General features: G+C 41.4%; 1 protein-coding gene across 5 annotated transcripts in view; it reads left to right on the top strand.

Moving 5' to 3' along the window:
* dag1.L (dystroglycan 1 L homeolog) overlaps window positions 1-6509 on the top strand; it is a 160888-nt gene extending 154379 nt beyond the window's left edge. For 4 of the 5 annotated variants that reach the window (XM_041589212.1, XM_018256552.2, XM_018256551.2 and 1 more), the window contains one exon: window positions 2706-6509. In XM_041589212.1, the coding sequence (XP_041445146.1) occupies window positions 2706-5087 (2382 nt within the window). In that variant the 3' untranslated portion in view covers window positions 5088-6509. 5 annotated transcript variants of the gene reach the window in all.
* The last annotated feature ends 14129 nt before the right edge of the window (window positions 6510-20638 follow it).

Raw genomic sequence — 20638 nt, forward strand, 5'->3', positions numbered from 1 at the left:
GATTTTATTTTTTTGCCTTTACATCCCCTTTAAAGGTGACCATACACGAGCAGATTTCAGCTGCCAATGTAGTGGGTCCTACAACCGATATCTGGCCAAAAATTTTCCCGTCGATCGAAGTACGCATCGGCTATTTGATGCGATTCCCATCACGTCAGCATCTGTTCCCGTCTTTTTAACCCGATTGTTTGGCCCTAGGGCCGAAAGATTGGATTAGCCTGATATCCAGTGTTGGACCAGCCCAGCGGGACACAGGGTAAAAACCCGGTGGCCCCCGATCCTTAATGGGCCCCCACCGGGACAGTCCCCTCTCCCGATCGGATTAGGGAAAAAAATTTTCATGCAGGAGCGCCATGCTCATCCATGCGCGCTCGGCGCGTCATAGTAGGAGGGCAGGGGGTCCAAGGGGGCCGTGGACATTAGCCCTGGGCCCCCCAGTCCGACCCTGCTGATTCGCCCGTCTTTGGTGGACATATATGAGAGAAAGATCTGCTCATTTGACGTGTGTATGTATCCAATCCCATCAGGCTGGAGTCAGTCTCTCTGGACTGGGAATCCTGTCTTCTTCCTTTCAGTGGGTGTGACCATTCATTAACCATCCTGGAAATGGCAGGAACCAGCAGCTCATTTGTAGTCCATTCTCCGCACACATTTAGCTGACTTCTTGTTAATGTGCCCTTTTCTGTTCTCTGTGGGATCACCTCTATTACTGGATAACATATGGTAAAAATCAATATGGCAGTAGCTGGTGATAATTAAATAATTATGGCTGCTACTTGTAACAATCACATCAAAATGGGGGCCAAGAGAATCCCGTCCGCAGGTGACCAATATTTCTCCTGATGGTATTTTCAAAACTTCCAGATAAATAGCTGACCAATTTCATGTCCTATATCAGCCGGGGAGGGCTCCATAAACGAACCAGTAAGCTGCCAATTCAAGTTCAAGGCTCCGAGTTGGCTTTTATTGGCCTGTGTCTGGTCACATTTATTCAGAAGTCAAAGGCTATATTTGTAGCTGTGACTCCGTCTCATCACTAAGAATTTAGTGAGGCAGTCTCGGCCAGGTTTTTGTCTTTAGTGGTAGAAATGGAGGCCAAGCTCCTGTTCCACTGGAAGATTTAAAGCATAAGACATGCTGGTTTCTGGCTGCTTTGTAAATGGAATCTTAGAATGAAGGCTAAAAAGGCCAATAGAGTTTTACTCAAAGCATATTTTCTCTAGTATCCATGCCGGTTCCCAATTTAGGATCAGTTATTGAAATGTATGTGTTTGTGACTGCTGCCGGCTAGAGACCGAAATGGCTACAGACTGAAACTGCAGAGCAGTAAGGGCAACACTATCTCATATCCTTACTTTATATTTAGTAAAACTCCTGCCCAGAATTCCATGTGGCTGACAAGGAGATCATATTAATCAGTGCAGTGTTCTAAATATGCATCAGTGACTAATAAAAAAACCTGACTGGGAAGGCCTCCCCTCATTTAAATCCACAATCAATAAAAGCCGAGTGGTAATCGGCATCAATTAGAATGGTCAATATTTTTAATATCGGTTCAGTTTTATGGACGTTTTAATGGTTTGTATGGTTTTCAGGAGTTCGGCTGGTTTAACCTCTCAACTCGTGGGATTTGTAACTCTGACTTAATGAAAATAAAGATCTGAGTTAATTGTTCACTCTAATTGGGATCTTTTGTACAGAGCAACATGAATAATATTTATTTATCCCATTTTATACACCACCACTAAGAGCATGTATCCAACACATGACAAACTGAATTTTAGGAATATTCAGCAGCCATTGGACTAGAGGATGAAGAAACTTGCAAAGTATTGTTTATATAGAGCTTGATTGGCTTTTGTATAATGTATCGGCATACCGCTTTAAAGTTGGACAAAGCAATACTGTCTTGACTGACCTAGATTTATAGAAAAAACATTGTTTTTATGATAAAGCTTTATTGTTTGACCCATGAGTGCTTGAGGGACACAGCTAAGCTATAAAACGCTTGCCACTTAAAAAAAAATAAACTATCAAAGGCAGTGCTTATCCACTGTAGTTTGAGCCAACAGAGCTTGATTACAAAAAGTGGCAGTTGCTTTTATATTACAAAAGAAAGCTTCCTTCCTCTAGAATAGACTTAAAGTGGCCATACAAAGGCTGACTGTATCCATTCAATCATCTATAGGCAAAACAGAAATAATATTTTACATGTGGCTGTTCATGGTGATAGCCATATACTATTGTTCTTTTGGCCCAAACAATTGGATCTGCAGGAAAAGAAGAAGAAGAGCTGTTGCTCCTTACACATCAGAGACGAGAGGTCCTCTCCACTTACCATTATCAATATAATATGGGCATGAAGACATTTTGTTCATTAAGCTACTAAAGAACGACCTTCCATTTAAACAAAACAGAGGTTGTTTGTCCATATATTGTAATATATACAAGCTGGCCAAATCCCTGGTCTGGCCAGTCCGTCTGGTTCATTAGGAATTCTATTGCTTCATTATACATTTTACACAGGGACTACTTTGATCAATAGGATCACAGGATGGTCCACGTCAAAATCGTCCAAACTGCCAAACCAAATTTGCACATATATAGCCAGAAATATGTTTTAGTTTTGCATGTTAGAATAAATGATACAACAATTATATTGAAGGATTGTTTAATAAAAGTCTTTATTTTCTATTCTCTTGTAGATTTCTGAAGTTGGAAAGGAGACATTGCCCTCTTGGTTACATTGGGAAGGTAATTTTTTGCAAGGTCTTCCCCTTGATGGGGACAAAGGGGTCTATGACATTTCTGTGGCCTCCCTGCACCTGGCACCAAATGGAAGTTATGTACCACATACCACAGATGTTTTCTCTGTAGAGGTTCATCCTGAGGACCACAATGAACCTCAATCTGTGCGAGTGGCAGGACAGGAAACCGCTGAAGCAATTCCTTTTCTATGTGGCACTGATGAGCCAGTAACACTTTTGACTGTAATTTTGGATGCAGACTTGACAAAAATGACACCAAAGCAGAGAGTGGATCTTCTGAACAGAATGAGAGACTTCTCTGAGGTAGAACTTTTTCACATGAAGTTAGTCCCCGTTGTAAACAACAGACTGTTTGACATGTCTGCCTTCATGGCTGGGCCAGGAAATGCAAAGAAAGTAGTAGAAAATGGAGCCTTGCTGTCTTGGAAACTTGGGTGTGGAATGGATCAGAACACTGTTCCAAACATCAGTTCTGTTGAGGTTCCCGCTAAAGAAGGCACAATGTCTGCCCAACTAGGTTATCCTGTTGTAGGCTGGCACATTGCAAATAAAAAACCCCAAATGCCTAAGAGAATTAGAAGGCAAATATATGCTACACCAACCCCTGTTACTGCTATTGGACCACCTACTACAGCTATTCATGAGCCTCCAGAAAGAATTGTGCCAACTCCCACTTCTCCTGCAATTGCTCCTCCAACTGACACAACAGCTCCCCCAGTTCGAGAACCTATACCTCTTCCAGGAAAACCAACAGTTACAATTAGAACAAGGGGTGCTATTATACACACTCCCACCCTTGGTCCAATCCACCCAACGAGGATAATAGAAACTACTAGTATAGTTCGCCCAACAATGACCAGGCCCATTTATGTAGAACCAACTGCTGCAGTTACACCTCCTTCTACTACTACAAAGAGGCCAAGAGTGACCACAATGAAACCTGCCACACCACCAACTACAGATTCTTCTACCACAACAACAAAGAAACCCACCAGAAAACCAAGAACCCGACCCCCCAAGCCTCTTGCTACTACCAAAGCACCAGCCACAAAATTTGAGACTACATCATCGAGCCGTACCCGTACGTCTACCAGTGGGGTACCTAACACTGACCCCGAACTTAAAAATCATATTGATAAGGTTGTTGCATGGGTGGGTACCTACTTTGAGGTTAAAATTCCACCTGATACATTTTATGATAGAGAAGATGGTACCACTGATAATCTCCAGCTCACTTTGGTGCCACGAATAAAGGCAAGCGCTGGGGAGAAGATGTGGGTTATGCTCAATAGTACTAGCCAGGTTATGTATGGTATGCCTGACTATATACATATTGGAGACCATGAGTATTACTTGAAAGCTGCAGACAAAGCAGGGCGCACTGCGGTGGATGCTTTAGAAATCCAAGTCCGTAATCTGTTCCAAAAACAACCATCCCCTGTTAAATTTCATGCTAAGTTCCATGGGGATCACAATGCTGTGATTAACGATATTAATAAGAAAATTCTGCTAGTCAAAAAGCTGGCTTTTGCCTTTGGTGATAGAAACAGCAGCTCTATTACTTTGCATAATATCACCAAAGGTTCTGTGGTGGTGGACTGGACAAACAATACTTTCCCAACAGAACCATGTCCAGTAGAGCAAGTAGAAAGTGTTGGCAAAAAGATCTACGATGAACGTGGCAGTCCTCGTCAACATTTTGTTAACTCTGTGGAGCCAGAGTATAAACTTTTGAATATTTCTTTGTCTTTCACGGGAAGTTGTAAACATAAAAATTTCAGGTACATACCCATGAGACCAGAGGAACCCATTCCCACTGCGGTGGCACCGACTGTAGCTGCAGACAGAAACCCGGAGAAGAGCAGCGAAGATGATGTTTACCTTCACACTGTTATTCCTGCAGTGGTGGTGGCTGCCATTTTGTTAATTGCTGGCATCATAGCTATGATTTGTTATCGGAAGAAGAGGAAAGGCAAGTTGACCATAGAGGATCAGGCAACTTTTATCAAGAAGGGTGTTCCAATTATTTTTGCAGATGAGTTAGATGACTCCAAGCCTCCTCCTTCTTCCAGTATGCCACTGATTCTAAAGGAGGAGAAAGCTCCCCTTCCTCCTCCTGAGTATCCTAATCAAAATGTGCCAGAGACAATCCCTCTAAACCAAGACAGCTTGGGGGAGTACACACCTCTTAGGGATGAGGACCCCAATGCTCCCCCTTATCAACCTCCCCCACCTTTCACAACACCTATGGAAGGTAAAGGGTCACGCCCCAAAAACATGACCCCATACCGGTCACCACCCCCTTATGTACCTCCTTAATGAACGGTTTGCTGAGTGGGAGGAGAAAGGGGGCTGTGAGTTCCAAACCAGTGTTGTCTGAAGATTGATAGCCTGCAATCTGCTGTCAGGATAACAGGAAAACTCTGCTGTTCTAGGCAAAGAGTAAAGACCTGGAGACTTTTTATAGTAACTCCGCATTATACATGCCTCCTTCACAGATTGTGGAAAATATGGGACATATGTCATTTGCCTAACGATTTTTTTTTCGTATTGGTATTCATACAGATGTGTGCTCCGTTCTAGATATTTAACAGATTGCAGGCTTTAAAGACACTAAAGAGGAAGTGATTGGACAATGTTGTTCAGCACTGGGGTGGCCTTTTGTTTCTCTGCTGTTTGCCTTTAACACTAACTGTATTATTATTATTTTTGGGGTTTTTTTTCCTTTTATTCACGTGTGTCTAGAGCTTCAGGTCATAATGAAGTGGTATGACGAAAGGTATCTTTGAAACGGAACATCATTACATTTACTCCTGTCTTCTATATATTTTAAGGACAGCTATCTATACTTAAAAAAAAATTCCAGCTGTGTTTCAAAAAGTTGTATTCCCAAGCATCGACTTTCCAGGTACCTGATTAGAAAACCATAGTGTGACACCGAGTTCCTGCTTAAAAACCTCCTTTCCCCTGGCATTTCTGTGCCCCGGGACCGGCCTTTAAACTTCATCGCCCTTGTCAAGATATGGCAAGCTTTCTGATCGAGAGCTCGTGCATGCAAAGCCTCTTTGGCTTTATTGAAACACAGCCATGTTTTTTTTTAGGTAAAGATAAAATACTTCACTTTGTTTTAATTCTGTTCCCCCACCACCAACAATGGTGTAGATACGGTGTGCAGTGGTCTGAATCAATGGCTTGCTACACCAACCCCATAGTCACAGCAAGTAATTACCCAACACATACTGGTGCTCTCCCCAAAACAGAAGGAAGCGAGCAATCACTTTTTTTTTTAAAAAAAGATTTTTGATACAGCCTCGAATTGTTTTATTAAAAAGAAAACTTCTAAAATGGAAACGCTTCAAGCTATTTATATAACCTAAGGCATAACACGAGTGGTGATATCGCTTGCCTTTTCTGCTTTCCATAGGCCACTGTTGACATTTTAGAGCCATATTTTATGTTGTTTTTTTTTTTTTTAAAAAAAAAAAAAAGATATTTCTATTAAGTTTTAATGTATTTATCATCATTTCTGAGGGGATAGTCGGAGGCTTGATACTCTTGCTTTTCTCTCCTGAAACTAAATTTTTGTTTATAAGCATGATTTTTATTTTCTTGACTGCTTTGATTTTTTTTTTTCTTTGATTTGAATGAGATAGGGGGAAAAAACTTTGCAATAACGTTTCATGCCTTTTGGATGTTGAGGGTTGGCAGATTCTGCACATAATACAAGACACATTTAAGCCATATTGACTGTCCTGCGGTGTGTTTGTGAGCGCATTGTTACCCAGCCATGCTACAAATGGGACACGGGAAAGGCACCAATACTGAGTGCGTGAATTACATTTCCCCACTGACAACAAATATATGCATTATGTAGGTCCCTTATGTCCTCAGAGCACCTTATTTCTTGCATATAGCCAAAGTGCTTATACACATGCTGAAGACTTAATGCTGAAGGTGCATTAACTTGTCATAATAACGATTGACTTTAGCCTATGCTATTACATGTAAGGATTTATCTGTTCCAGAGAAAGGTTCTTGACCTTGGTGTGGTCCCCAAACAAGTGGCTCTTTACTCGATTTGACCACCAACACCAACATTATCTAGCCAGCAGACTATAATGGGGGCATACGGAGACAATGTTCTGATGTGGTCCTTGAGCAATGGAATTTTCTAACCTGCCTGATCGATATCTGGCTGGCCATTGAGAAGGACCCATACATGGGCCCATAAACTGTCAAGTCTGTCTACAGATGCTGAGCCGGCAGTTTGTATCAGTCCATTTATGGCCACCTTACTCAAGCGTTTGGAGACCAACCAGTTGACTTAAGGGGTCCCCAACCTTTTATACCCTTGAGCCACATTTAAATGTAAAATAAGTTGGAGAGCAACATAATCATGCAAGATGTTCCTACAGGTGCAAAATATGAAATATTATTGGCATTTGGTAGCCCATAAGTGGACTTGCAGCCTACATGAGGCTCTGTTTCGCAGTATATTTGGGTTTTGTGCCACTAAAACTTGCCTTCAAGCCTGGATTTCAAAAATAAGCACCTGCTTTGAGGCTACTGGGAGCAACATCCAAGAGGTTGGAGAGCAACATGTTGCTCACGAGCCACTGGTTGGGGATCACTGAAGGGATGAACTACTTTCTTCCTTATGCAGGTTTGCAAGATTCTTCAATGGTCAGCAGTGTCCGCATTCACTGCAAAATGTAACTACCATACCAGATAGACTACTAGGCCCAACAGAAAGCCTGCTTTATTGCAGTATACCAGGAGGGTGGTGCATAGTGTTTTGCCTAAAAGGGGTAACCCCAGCTTTAGTGAAAAATCCATTTCACAGTAAATGTGGACACAGCTGAGCCTCTTATTTACTTGCATAAAGAGCGGAGGAGTCAATAGATGCTACTAAAACAGTGATCAATTCGCCAGGGATTACTGCATTTAGTTGACACATTTGTGGCTGACAGTTGCCATTCACGGGCTGCTTGATTACAATCAATAGGAAGTGACTCTGCAACATCCCTGGAAATTTCGGTCAGCACTATTGAGTACCTGCTGCAACTTGTTCCTGGTTCCGTAGCCCCTCAGGCTTTAAATGTAAATGACACTGATGGAGACGGTTGAACTGAGGCTGTAACTAGGGAAAAAAGACTTTCAGTCAGATTTGAGGTTTGTGTCCTGGAGTAACTGCAATCTCCTGTCCTTAATCTCCTTTCATTCATTTGACTCGCTGCATTATTATCTTATTCAGTAGCCCACTTTAACAAGTACACACTTTTCTCGGACAAAATATATTTTAACAGGCAAATTACCAGTGTTTTTCTGGAAACCTGTAATAAACAGATTAGAAAATGAAAATGTTTGGCAGGTTTTGCTGCAGGTCTCAAGGAGCAACGCCGTCGCCTGATGGGTTTATGGCACATCTGGCAGATTTACACAACTAGGATTGCGAATAAATTCACAGGAGCTGCACAGCTGTGTTTGTGAGAAAATGCCTGTAATTAAGAATGCCACCATTACGTGTTCAATGAAAAATATAGAGTAAGTGTGTTTTTATATACTCTCTTAATACAGGTAAAAATATGAGAGTGTAGAGTGTAGTGTTTGTTTATATATGAGTGACCGCTGCCGTATTGCTTGTCTTTCCTAAAAACAGTCTGTACCCAGACCTTTCCATCTCCACTGTATTAAACTAAGCTTCTCAATGTCAGTTGAGTTGCCACACCTATTCAGCAGTGCTACGAGTTCAGATTCCCAATTTATTGTTCATAGATGGGTTTGCACACATCTGAGGAAAGGGAAAAGAGAGCCAGATCTGCTGCCTATAGCACAAAAATGCATACTTTAGCAGTTTCACCCCATGGCAAGTGTGCAGTGACTGGCGGATGCCATGTTTGTCAGTTCATGCTAAAGACAAGATGGAAGGCAGCGGATCTGCGCATTTACACCAACAGAGAAAACACCATGTGTAACACCGGCCTTAAAGGAGAAAGAGAGGTTAAAACCAAGTAAGCTTCATCAGAAAGGTCTATATATGAATACACCAGTAAACCCTCAAAGTAATGCTGCTCTGAGTCCTCTGTCAAAAGAAACACCACATTTCTTTCCTTCTATTGTGAACACATGGGCTTCTGTATCAGACTTCCTTCTTTCAGCTTAAACCTCCTTGCTCCGGGCGTGAGCATGCTCAGTTTGCTCCTCTCCCTCCTCCCCTCCCTGCTGTAATCTGAGCCCAGAGCTATGAGTGAGCAGGGAGAGACTTAGGCAGGAAATGATGTCACACTAAACTAATATGGCAGGCGTATTCTAAACAACCAGATAGAACTTCTAGAGCTGTTTAAACTGGTATGGTAAAGCATTCTACTGAATAAATAGTGTTCTGCACTATTGCGGCTAATCTATTGGCAATAATATGTTTCAGTAGCTTTCCTTCTTCTTTAAGGTGCTTGTACACTGCTTGACCTTAAGGGGTGAACCGGTCAATGGAAATTGTGTGACCAAATGACATTGGATATAGATCAAAGTGAAGAGGACCTACTGCTTCTATTTTGCCAGCGCTGCATCCGCGAGGCAATAAGGAGTTTCAGCAGATAGCATTTTTAGTTTAGAAACACATCCGCCGAACACAGACCTGTCAGTCAAAGCTGCCCCTGGGGTGCCATAAGTGTCCAGGTAGGTGGGTAGTATGCTTGAAATTGGCCATATGTGCCCCTTTTTATGCTGATTTATCCCTGTGACCTGGTTTCTAAAAGGGGTGGTTCACTTTTAAGGTAGCTTTTAGTATGTTATAGAATGGCCAATTCTAAGCAACTTTTCAATTGGTCTTCATTATTTATTTTTTATAGTTATTTGCCTTTTTTTTCTGACTCTGCAGCTTTTAAATGGGCGTTACTGACCCCATCTAAAAAGCAAATACTCTGTAAGGCTACAAATGTATTGTTATTGCTACTTTTTAATTACTCCTCTTTCTACCCAGGCCCTCTCCTATTCATATTCCAGTTTCTTATTCAAATCACTGCATGGTTGCTAGGGGAATTTGAACACTAGCAGCCAGATTACTGAAACTGCAAACTGGAGAGCTGCTGAATAAAAAGCTAAATAACTCAAAAACCTTAAATAATAAAAAATGAAAACCATTTGCAAATTGTCTCAGAATATCCCTCTCTACATGATAGTAAAAGTTAATTTAAAGGTGAACAACCCCTTTAAGGCCCCAAACACATACAGATATTAGTTGCCGACAGATTAAAGTGGCAGTTTATTGAGCAGTGTATGGGGGACCTCCGATGGTCTTTCCCGATCAATAGCTGGCCGAAAGTCAGATGTTGATGGAGCAGGTTTAAAAATCCCGTTGGATCGAGGACCTCATCTGTTAATTGATACAGTCCTCAATCCGACTCCCTGTATTCTTCTAATTGTGATCTAATCGTTGGGCCATAGGACCCACAATCTGATCAGCATGAGGTGGGCGTATATGGGGGAGAGATCCACTCATTTGGTGATGTCTCCCTATGTATGGCCAGCTTTAGGGATGATGGGTTTTTTCCCCCAGTGTACAAGTAAGTTGGATTTATCAGTCGTCTCGTTGATCGGCCAAGGTGGAAAATTTCAGGCGCCTTCAACATCAACAAGGGGTTACTGCTGAACCATCAGAGGTAGAATTCTATTGTTTCTACCTGCATATCTAATGATTCAGCTCTTAAAGTTTGATCATGTGACATGTTCCCAAACTCTCTTCTACAAATAAATGCTGGAGTCACCGGACAGAGGACATATCTATTCTCTTACAGTATGGAAACCACTTACTTCCAGGCCACGCAACATTAGACTCTTTTGCTGCTCCCCGACTACAACTTCCATCACTCCCTGTAGTTCTGATGCAGGCAAAGTGCCATCAGTTGTGCATGGGAAAGTAAGACTCTGTCCAGTTAGTGTTTGCAACATTTCTACCGGTGTAGGACACATTTTACTGAGGCAGAAAGGAAACAATGGCCCTGTTTTAGAGCCATCTACACAAAAGGGAGGGGGGGGAGACAATTTTTTGTGATCCTGTTTTGTGCGCGAGACAAAGAGGCTTGCCACTAATGGTGGGGGTTAAGTAATAAATGCCCCCTTTATTAGGCAAATGACTGCTCTCTCCGTAGTAGAACTGTTAAACTGCTTGGATTTGCACTCATACCTATATCATCTGAAAAGGCCATTCAACCTCGATGGGTTGTCCCTAGCAACCACAACCAGTCTCAGCCATGCGCAAGGCCCGGTTCTCTTTGTCGCCATAGAAACTGGAGGCAAAGGGGCAGTGAACGGAATAATAATGGAACTTTCCTTCCCAGTCCTACAACCAAAAGCCGTTCTGTTCATGTCACTAGACACTGTAACGACTAGAGGCTCGTGTATTAACACAAGTGTTCACAAACTACTGCAGTGCTTTCATTTCTCTTATTTATTTTTTAATTCTTTTTTTCTTTTATGTTCAGATCTGGTTAAAGATTTTTTTTTTTTCCTTCCTCACATCTGTATAAATATCCACAAATAAACAATGTACTTTACTATAAGCAGCCTGAGTTAAGCCCTATTTTATGTCAATGTCTCTTCCTCCTGCTCTCGGTTCTTTCCAAACAAAGCTCTTTCTTTAAAGAGCAAAATCCTGGTTTTCTGAAGACAAATGTATCCGGCCCTGACGGGTCACCAGCCTAGAGCTGGCCATACATTGGTAGATTTAATCTGCCGATCGTACCCCTTTTAGCCTGATCGATCGGAGGAGACCTGTTAAATGCCCCCATACACCAGCAGAAAAACTGCAGAATCGGTCTAAAGGACCAATATCGGCAGCTTTAATCTGCCTAAATATGGGGCCTTTCCAACAGATGTCTGACCAAAAATTGTTAATCATGAATGTTTGAAAAGCCCATGGCACTGATACAGCCCCCCACACATGGCACTGCATAGACTTCTGTAGTTATCCAATTGTTGGCCTAGCATCCAACCAATTGGATCAGCTCAATTTGGACCTGCCTGTAGGTGGCCCTTCACCATGTGCTTTGCCTTCTCCCACACCAAGGGCCCACTCCCGGTGCACGTAGCCATGCTGATGCACAAGCATATGCAGAATAAGTAAGTTCCCATCTTGCTCAATATGTGCATTATGACATGGAAATTAGCCTACACAATTGAACATATTAAGTAATGGGGCAGTTGTTTCCTCCAACCAGATTATGGTGGATAACGCGCATTAGCTAATAATTGTGCACATTGTGTCTCAGTATGTGGGAGTTGTAGTTTTAGAGAAACAGATTAATGGAGGGCACTCCAAACTCAGCTACAGCAAAATATTTTTTATAGATCAAATTCTCTCATATAATGTACAAGTGAGGTGCAAATAACCCGGGGGTACACCCACAGTCCGTACCTAAAGCTCAATAAAAAATGTATTGGCCATACACACACACACAAAAGTTTTTCTGCAAACAAAAGGAGGAATGAAAAAATATTTATATTTCTTCTTTTTTTTCTTGTCATTTAAATTTTTATTGATTTTCAAAGCACAAAGTTACAATATAACAATTGTACAAGAAATAGAAAGAAAAAAAGGGGGGAGAAACAAAATTATGGGGAGAACCTGACTCTGGGAAATATTTACATAGTATTAAGCCATAAATGTAAGTTCTTAGTTGCTATTCAAATCTTTATATCACAGATCATTATCTACATGTGTATGTTGCCAATAACTTGCAATTTTGGAGATTGTCCCCAAAGTTCGAGCTATGGTACATTCATAATTTGCAGTTTGGTTGAGTTCATGCACGATTGCTTGTATTGACGGAATATCTTGAGAATTCCATTTCCTTGCTATTGCCATTCTAGTTACAAATAAAATATGGTATAATAAGTAAAGTTGAGCTTTATTATATTGTGATATTGGCATTGGGTTTATTATACCTAATAGTGCTAGTGCTGGAGTCAGCACAATATTGATTTTATTATCTTCTGGATCACTTTTTCTACTGATTTCCATAATGTTTGTATAATCTGCATGACCACCAAATATGCAAAAAAATTACCTGGACCACAATTTCTCCAACATCTATTTTTTTTATATTTCAAATAGTAAGACATGCATCCAGACATAAATGGCAGTTTGGTATAATACATATAGAGCAGTACAAGCAAAGATATACATACCACCTAGTAATATATTTCAAAGGCAAAAAAGGAAACCACCACAAAAGTTGGATACACTTGCCAAAGATGAGATTACCCCAACTTTTCAACACTTAGCCTTTGTCAAGGGGAATTGTAGTTTCAACCAGTCCAGTTGGAATTGTGTCTTTGGATATAATTGGTTGCAACTACAGCTCACACATATTGTGCCACCAATTTGGGTTCCACGTGCCTCCTACTGTGTTGTGTGAGTAGCCAGTTTGTGTATTATACTGACATTTTGGGAACACCGTGTAGTTAGTGTACGTTCATTTAAATATAGTGCTTCTATTCAATTAACATCTGAAAGCGTGGCCAGGTCATTCCTTGAGGGATATGACAATGACAGTGTCCCTAGCTATGGCAATTCCAATGAACTTCAATGGAAAGTCACCTGTATCTCTTCCTGAATGGGACTTTCCATTGACTCTGAACTGCCGCCCTACGGCTGCAACTATATGCCTTATGCCAAGCTTATTAATATTATATAATAAGAAAATAAGGGGGTGCGAGTGCTGTTCTCCTACTAAACCGAGACGCATTGGTTAGCACTTATTTGACTAAAGGTGGCCATACATGGAGAGATCCGCTCGTTTGGCGCTGTCGCTAAACGAGCGGATCTTCCTCCGACATGCCCACCTTGAGGTGGGCAATATCGGGCTGATCCGATCGTGGGCCCTAGGGCCCATCGATCGGATCCTGGCGAACGCAAACGGGCGGTCGGATCGCGGGACCGCATCAACGAACAGATGCGGCCGCAATCCGACGGGATTTTTAATCCCATCCGATCGAGAGGCCAGATCTCGATCGGGGAAGCCCGTCGGGGGCCCCCATCCACGGGCCAATAAGCTGCCGACTCGGTCTGCCGGCAGCTTTTATCGGACCGTGTATGGCCACCTTAAGAATGGTTTACCTTATGCAAAGAGCACAGATATTGTTTAGCTGTCTCCCTCATGGTGGTGGCCGTGTACATTGTGAGTTCTGAACCTCTGTAGGTGCATTCTGGAGTGCTGATCTGCATTCTGTGTATGCCCGCGGATTTGACCCAAGGGAGGGACAGACTTTCTACTGGGACTCCTGTACCTCCAGGCTGGTACAGCAGTTAATAAGGTACATACTATTCTAATCTTTTGCGTTTTTAGATGACCTTTAATGGTTGCTAAATCAAAAGCCATGCTGTTCCAAAGCCAACAGAAATCCCAGGTTCATTGTGCCTGGAGTATAAAACCAATGTGCTTCGTATATTTAAAGGGGAACTAGGAAAATGTAATATAAGCTTCAGAATACTGAAATAAGAAACTTTCTAAATACAATTAATTATATATTCTGCATTGTTTCTGAAATAATCCAGTTTATCTTCACTATTCCTCTCTCAGCATCTGTTTCTCCATTATGTTTTCATGCAGCAGTTGGCTGTCAGATAATCATTGGCCGTTAGATCCAATATATCTTATAGGGGGACTCCTTTTGCCTAGAAGATGTATTAGAGCTCACTCTATTAAAATCAGCAGACATCATGTCTCTCTACATGCAGAATTTGTGCAAAATGCAGTTATTTTGTTAGATTTTTGTTTGTACTGGAATCAGTTATTTGAGCTCTAATACATCTGCTAGGAAAGGAAGCCTCTATAAGATATATTGGATCTAACTGTTAATGATTACCTAACACACAACTGCTGCATGAAGACAGAATGAAGAGAAACAGATGCTGAAAGAGGAATAGTGATTATTTCAGAAACGGTACAGAATATTTCATTGATTGTATTTACAAAGTTTCTTATTTCAGTATGCTTTCATTTCCGTGAATTTTCCCCTATAACAAATCATAAAAGATAAAAGCAGGGCTGTAACTATCATTCAGGAGCTGCATTCTCTTAGGTCTACTCCTCCTACAGCTGTAATGGCCATCTCTAGCACCCTTCAGTAGTCTGGCGGTCCTCCCATACCTGGCACTTGGACAATAGCAAATGCCATACGATAATAGATAGCTGATCCATATTATCTCTTGCTACTCTGGTAAAGGTTAAAACTCCACAACCGTGTTTCATCGGATTGGCGCCAAAACGCATGCGACAAGTGGCACGCGTCAAGATATAATTGGACTGAATGGAAAGTCAGAGGTAACAACTACATGGTCTGACTGTCGGGTGAAGACGCTGCTTTCTGCATCCACATCCAACAGTTGCATCAGATGTAATGTAGTTTTTACCTGCAACATTTCATTCAGTCCAGTTAGAATCTTGACGCCTGCGTCTTCATCCAACTTGTCGCATGCGTTTTGTCAGCGGCCGTCGATCCAACGAAAACCACTCGTGGAGTTCTACCCAAAGGCTTTGAGCAGAGGCCTGAGGACACTTTGATTTGCTAACCGCTAATGTAATTACAGGATCAAAATCTTATTTTCATAATGTATTTCTAGCATGGCAGGATAGGTCAGTGTCAGTTCCTGGCCAAACAAACAGAGACATTTGTATGCAGACAGGTCGTTGTGGTTGAGAAGATGCTAACGGCTTACACTGGTGGTGATTGGAATCAGTGGTGGAATTACTTGAAGCCTTGGTACTCAATAGACAATTAGGCTTGGAACAAAATGCGTTGGGCACACATTCAGTTTATGCTTAGTCCCTGTGCCGTGTCAATGCCAAGTATGGGACCCCATGGAGGGATTTGGAGAAAATGGTTTGGAATGACTTTAGGGTCAATCTGTTTGGTCAATGGAATATCAAAGGTGTTGGCAGCATTGCATGGCCAATGAGAGCTCATCAGATATCCAGCTGAAGAGACCCTATGGACATGTCTGTTGTGGAGACAGGGACTACTATGGAGCCAGTATGTCCGACACAGAACTGGAAGAAGATTTTGGAATTGGGAGCACACCCTGTGCATCCAATTTGCTTTACCTTCTGGTGGTGTGACTCCCTCAGTATGGCCACATCAATAATTGTGGTTCATGTAGATACAGTAAAGGGGGCCCAGTACTGGTGTTATAGCTTGATTCTGCCATACCAAACATCCCTTTGCCAGGACACAGAACTGTATTATTATTGGAGGCCCTCATTTTTATGGGTAGGTCTCCATTACAGGTAACATATGGTACTACAGCTGTAGCATTACTGCAATGGTTTCTGGGAGTTGTAGTCCAGCAGCAGCCTATGGAGCTCTGGTACTGAAACCACAGCCAAAACTCCTACCTGTATATTCCAGTACAATGTCTTACTATTATTAACTTGTTCTTTCGGTGGGAAGTCTGAGCTGTAAGTATAAATGACACAGTGAGGGATGTCCCAGAGAATACATTGTGTTGCTTTCTGAGACCCTGGGAGAATCCTGTTGCCCCTGGGCACAATATGGCGATGCTGCGGCAGTTTGCTGTGTGAAGGGGGGCCATTCAGTAGGAGGCTGTGTACGTGCTGGGGATGTGACATCTGCATAAGCCTCGTTCCTCCTTTCATCTTCCAGAGCAAAGGATTCTGGCCTCTTGGTAATAAGAGGGTTTTTTTCTGGAATCCTGGTTGCTATAGGGATGCTAAGCAGCATTAACACTATGCATTATGTGTCCTTGCCACCAGCTCATAGGAAATCTGCACAAATGCACTGAGCTTCTTCAGGTGTCCGGGTACATTGTATAGAATCTGCCCTCACCTTTTAGCCTTTCTTCCAAATGCTGTTCCCTGTCCGAGAAGTCTGGCCGGCCTGTGGAAAATGTAAGCATTAGGTTGTTTACAAAGTGCAGCCCTTGTTTACCATAAGCATGACATTTTAGGGTTATTTTGGCCCTGGGGCTACAGTTGGGAAACCCTTTTTTCAGAAAATATTGAGATAAATTCAGACTTTAATAAATAACCCCCTCGAACTGATGCAGAACATCATACTAAAGGGGTTGTTCACCTTTTAAATTAACAATTAAATTTACAATTTACAAATTTGCTACTGGTTTTCATTTTTGTGGTTTTTGAGTTATTTAGCTTTTTGTTCAGCAGCTCTCCAGTTTGCAATGTCATCAATCTGGTTGCTAGGGCCCAAATTACCATAGCAACTGTGCATTGATTTGAATAAGAGACTGGGATATGAAGAGGAGAGGCCTGAATAGAAAAGATGAGTAATAAAAAGAAGCAATAACAATATATTTGTAGCTTTACAGAGCATTTGCTTTTTGTATGGGGTCAGTGACCCCCTTTTGAAAGCTGTAAAGAGTCAGAAGAAGAAGGCAAATAACTAAAAAAACAATTAAAACGAAGACCAATTAAAAAGTTGGTTCAAATTAGCCATTCTATAGCATAAAGACTTAAAGGTGAACTTCCCTCTTCACATGGCTCTTTCCCTGCCTGAATACTTATGCTGATATAGATCCTGCTCCTGCTGCAGTTATGAATGTGGAAACCTTGAAATAATTATTATTTTGCTTGTCAAGCCCCAAATCACATGAGACCATTCCTCTGACTCAGTAGTGTAGCTAGCAGTTACTGGGTCCCACAGAGAAATCATTGTATGCGCCCCCCCCCCCCAACTCTTTTGGAATAAGACATTTTTTTATAAGCACAAATAAAAACTGCTTATTAGTCAATGCCCAACTGGGTCCTCTTATACATCCCAAGCTTCCAGGGTCTACTTTTTTCCACAACCCTGCCCTGCCAATAACAACCACCTATCTACTGGATTTCACACCCAAATCTTTGAAACACAGACAACTGACTATGATGCTTCTTTTAAAGGGGACTCGTCAGCCAAAAAAAAAATATTCCAAATCCTATTTTATCACATTAGTCAAGCAAACTTAACTTTATTTGAATCAGTCTGGGAATTCATAATTATAGCAAGCAGGCAGGAGCCATGTTGTGGACACTGTTATTAAGACAAGCCTTGTATCATCTCAGAATCTTGTTTGTGCACCAGAATGGGAGACCTGATGTCCATCCCCATACCCTGGCTATATAATTAAATGGTTAAGAGATTGGGGGGAATGTGGGGAGAGCAGTGACATCTAGAAATCTGAGTTGAAAGTGAAAGTAATTGCCTGCCCCGCCTCTATGCCTAAGGCATAGAGGAGGGGCAGCCGATATTTGATTGACAGTTGAGATTTTTAAACGTGTTTACAACAGCTATGTATGTTTTAATAAAAAATAGAATTTGGATTTCATGTTTAATTTGAAAATGGGAAAATGACACTATGAAAAAGCTATGGCAGTTGCAAGGGAAGTTGTAGTCAGGCAGCAGTAAACAATGGAAGATGACACAAGTCTGAAACAACACACAGTCACTAGCACCTTCACAAAATGAAGGCGATAATTATTCTCATATTGTGTAGAGAAAAAGAGAAACTAAAAAGAAAGTTCCAGTATCAGTCAGTAAAAATAAGTGTGTGCTGTGTGTATATTACACATGCCTGGCAGGGTTTATTCAGTATACAGGAGGCATATTCAGAACAGCACAACATGAAACATATGAACCTTTTGTAGCAGTTGTAAAATAGAAGTGGCTGCCACAATACTGTGAGAGCAGGAGTTTATTGGTTAAATGAGTTGCAGAGAATTAGCCCACACATAAGGAACCAAGCTCAAAGGTGAAACAATTCTAGGTGCAATATCTCAGCTCCAGTCTTTAGATCTCTTCTCTAGAGAGTGACACTCCCTGGAATGAAAGTGCAGCGTGTTCCAGCTTGTACAGTAGTAACGTGGGAATGAAACGTTGGCAGTTAGATCAGTATCTGCTCTCTGCCAGGGGCTCCCAGGCTTGTATCCACCAGTAGTTTAACTATAGGCCAAGGCCACAGCTACAGAATTGGAAACAATTATCTCAACTGAGGATCTTTAAATTGTAACCCTCCTGTTGTTGTACTGCATCTCACAGCCCTTCACTGTCAGCCTCACTGGGACAGGTTTTGGGGTTCGTAGTTTAAGTGCTGGGGGAATGTGGGCAGGGCATTGGGTGCGATTCCTCATTAAGAAGTACATAAAGCTATTGCACTTGAACTCAGACTCAGAGTAGAGTCCTGCAGCGGGACGGTACCCTGTGGGTTGCGGGTAGAAGTGTTGAGTGTGGGTATAGACGCGGGTCAGTGGTTTTGCGGGTCAGGCCGCGGGTCTTCTCAATAGTGATTTTACTCCTTTTTTCTGATCACGTCTACTACCGATGATGTCACTTCTGGTTTACAATGACAGCACTTCCTGTTTTACTCCTTTTTTTCTAATCACGCCTACTTCCGATGATGTCACTTCCGGTTTTACCCCATTTTTTCTGATCATGCCTACTTCCGATGATGTCACTTCCGGTTTACAATGACAGCACTTCCTGATTCTTGATGGTCGCGGGTCCGGGTTGTGGATAAGGTACTTGCGGGTCCAAGCGGGTAAGAATGCGGGTCCGAGTTGCGGATTGCAGGTTGCGGGGTCGGGTACAGGTTCCAAAAAATTGACCCGTGCACGACTCTAACTCAGAGCAGCATCATCCTCGGCACATCCTGGAAGTTGTTCTGGGCACAGTACAGATGTGCAAAGGAACCTATGGGCGTGGTATGAATTGCACAATCGGCGTGCAAAGAAAATAGCCACACCTTATGCCTTAAGCAAATCTGGCACAAAATTAATTTATTAATCTGTGGCCTTGTAATGAAATTAAGTTTTTATATTGGTGGCAACAGTAAAGAACTCCATATATTCCTGTTGGTTGTTATAAAGGAAGGGGTTAACTATAAAGTAATGAACTTTATATATTTCAGTTGATAGTTGCAAAGGAAAGGGTTAATGATAAAATTATGAACTTTATGTATCCCTGTTGCCAGTTATGTAGGTAAGTCATTCATGATGAACTTTATATATTCCTGTTGACAGTTATAAATGAAGAAGTTAATGAAAAAGTACTGAACTTTATATATTCCTGTTGATCGTTATAAAGGAAGGGGTTAATGATAAAGTAATAAACTTTTTAAATTCCTGTTGATAGTTGTAAAGTAAAGGGTAAATTATAAAATTATGAACTTTATGTATCCCTGTTGGCAGTTATGTAGGTAAGTCATTCATGATAAAGTGATGAACTTTATATAGTCCTGTTGACAGTTATAAATGAAGTTAATGATAAAGTAGTGAACTTTATATATCCATGGAAACAGTTATGAAGGAAAGGCATTAACAATCAAGTAAGGAACATTCTATATCCCTGGAAACAGTTATAAAAGCAAGGCATCTGCAGCAAAATAATAAACTTTATATATCCCTGTTGGCAGTTATGAAGGTAAGTCATTCATGATAAAGTAATGAACTTTATATATTCCTGTTGTCAGTTATAAAGGAAGCTGTTGATGTGATGAACTTTATATATCCTTGAAAACCAGTTATGAAGGAAAGACATTAACAATAAAGTAATAAACATTAAATAACTTTTATTATAGAAGGGGCTAATAGTGAAAGCAAAGTCCTCATTTGTGCCACCACTCCAAATTTTCACATACTCTCTACAAATATGGCATATTGCAAACTATGGCTTTGCATTAAAGTGTGTTAATGCAATTCACATTTATGTTTTGGAAGAGTTATAAGCCACAACATATCTGCTGTTGTCCATTGTTTTACTCCTGTACAAACGCCAAGATATAGTGACTTCATGTGGCCCCACAGGGCAGTAACTGTTTGCACAAGGAGAGTAAAAAAGTTCAGTTCTCAAATAGATTCAAT

The sequence above is a fragment of the Xenopus laevis genome, chromosome 4L, assembly GCF_017654675.1.
Source record: "Xenopus laevis strain J_2021 chromosome 4L, Xenopus_laevis_v10.1, whole genome shotgun sequence".
Taxonomy (NCBI): domain Eukaryota; kingdom Metazoa; phylum Chordata; class Amphibia; order Anura; family Pipidae; genus Xenopus; species Xenopus laevis.